At 66.1% G+C, this 1,968-nt stretch overlaps 1 protein-coding gene and 1 non-coding gene across 5 annotated transcripts in view; both read right to left on the bottom strand.

Moving 5' to 3' along the window:
* Positions 1-314: 314 nt before the first annotated feature.
* The window catches only part of KANSL2 (KAT8 regulatory NSL complex subunit 2), a 15,961-nt gene continuing 14,307 nt past the window's right edge, over positions 315-1,968 (bottom strand). For 3 of the 4 annotated variants that reach the window (XM_015615693.3, XM_015615691.3, XM_015615692.3), the window contains 2 exons: positions 1,418-1,603; positions 315-775 (listed from right to left, as the gene is read on the bottom strand). In XM_015615693.3, coding sequence (XP_015471179.1) covers positions 662-775; positions 1,418-1,603 — 300 coding nt within the window. In that variant the 3' untranslated portion in view covers positions 315-661. The remainder of the gene's footprint in view (positions 776-1,417; positions 1,604-1,968) is intronic. The other variant, XM_015615694.3, reaches the window with a different exon arrangement.
* Positions 824-951, bottom strand: LOC117243761. The gene has a single exon (XR_004495645.1). It is a non-coding gene; the product is annotated as a small nucleolar RNA SNORA2/SNORA34 family (small nucleolar RNA).

Raw genomic sequence — 1,968 nt, 5'->3', positions numbered from 1 at the left:
CCCCCGCGCCTCCTCCCTCCCCCCGGGAACCGGCACCGAGCAGCGATCGCGGCTGCACCGGGATGGGAGCGGCTCCATCCGCACCCCACGGAGCCCCCCGAGTGTGCCCCCCCCGGCACGGCGGCCGAGACCGAAATAACGGGGGACCCCAAAGGGCGGCCCCGGTAGTAGGAGTCGGGGTCTGGCAGCAGCAGGGTCCCCCCTCCCCGGGAGGGCACCGAGCCCCCCCCCGGGGCACCCGCGGACACCCCAACCCTCCGGGGCACCCCCGGACCCCCCAACCCTCCCTCCGGCTCATCCACACGACACAGGGACACCGAGCACCCACCTCCAACACTTTATTGTGGGGGACCCCGTGGGATGGAACCTCTGTCCCCCCAAAACATCCCAGGGCCACACCGCTCCCCCCAGGGCACGCTAAAGGATCCCAGAAGTTCCGTGATGCCCCTGCCCTGTCCTCTGTGGCTGCTCCATCCCCACACAGGACGGGAGGGTCTGGAGACCCCACCCCGGGGTTTCAGGGCTCTCTGTGGCTCCAGAATCAGTGCAGGAGCCAGGGCTGCAGCTCACGCTGGCCATGGAGGGGTCTCCAGCAGCTTGGTCCCCCCAGATCCCACACGCTGAAGGTTCCCCGGGTGAGGAGACCCCGGTGCTGCCGGGCTCAGCTCACGGCCCCCGGCTCCAGGCTCCCGTTGGCAGCGGCTCCCCGGGCTGGGGCCGTTCCCTCTGGCTGCTGCTCGTCCCGGGGCCCCGGCTGGAACGGGAGGTGACTCTGCTGGGGACAGGACAGGGACAGTGTTGGCTGTGGTGGGACAGCCGGGGACAGTGTCGCTCCCACACGAATTGGCTGCTCCATAGGACGGGAACACCAACAGACCGGGAGACGTTTCCTCTGGGCTCCTGCTTGAAACCAACAGCTACAGCAAACTGGGGGTCTTCAGTCAGAGCCTGGGCTGTGCCCTCCCCACCCCAAAACGTGGCTTTTACCCCAGGAGGCATGACAGGGGGATGGGTGACATCACCTGTCCCTGTGGTGACCCCACACAAGCCCCTGGCTCCAGGCAGGACGACAGGAGCACATTTCAGTTATTCCAGTGAAAAGACTCCAAGGAAAAAAGGAAACTCCTGGCCTGGGAAACAACTCCCCTAAAAAACCCCAGCTGGGATGAAGACATTCCAACAGCAGGCAACCCCCTTGGCCAGACATCCCCAGTGTCCCAGACATTCCCAGGACAAGGGTGGTTCTGAGCCACCCACGGAGCCACCTCGGGGGCTGCCACCCCCACCCTGGCACTCCTAATGCCATCCAGACCCGGGGCACACCCGAGCCCTGCAGATGATGTGTGGCCTGGTGGAACAGGGGCGTTTCCTGCTGGGAAAAGCCCACCCCGGGGGGGGCAGTCCCAGCCGGCCGTACCTGCGCAGGCCCCTCGGCCGCAGGGACCAGCGGGGCAGAGGAGCTGCCCCTGTCCGGCTCCTCCAGCGCCAGGATGTCGATGGGAGCCTCGGCCATGTCCCGCAGGGACGGATCGAGGGTCACAGAAGGGTCAAAGAGCAGAGGGGATGGGGGGCACTGCATCCCATCACCCACCACGTCCAGGTCCTGGCAGGGGAAACAGCAGAGCGGCTCATCAGGAGGGGCCTGAGGAGACTCCAGTCCTCTGGAGCAGCAGGAAAGGGAGGAGAGAGGCTGGGAGGAGGAGGAGGAGGAGTGGGCACCATGCCAGTGGGACACCCGGCCATCAGGCAGGAACACACCTCAGGAACCCCCTACTCCCTCCTGGAATGCCATGATCCCAGCTGGCACTGCTGAGGACAAGGTGTGGGACACCTGGAGCCCAGCGTCACGTGCTGTCCCCAAAGTGTCCCTCCAGCACCTGGAATGGCTTTGACAGGGTCCAATCACACATTCCTGGGGACCCCAAGAGCAGTCCCTGATGTCACACACATTCCTGGGGACCCCCGGAG

Source organism: Parus major, unplaced genomic scaffold (genome assembly GCF_001522545.3).
Source record: "Parus major isolate Abel unplaced genomic scaffold, Parus_major1.1 Scaffold220, whole genome shotgun sequence".
NCBI lineage: Eukaryota > Metazoa > Chordata > Aves > Passeriformes > Paridae > Parus > Parus major.
This window is presented reverse-complemented; position numbering and strand designations above follow the sequence as displayed.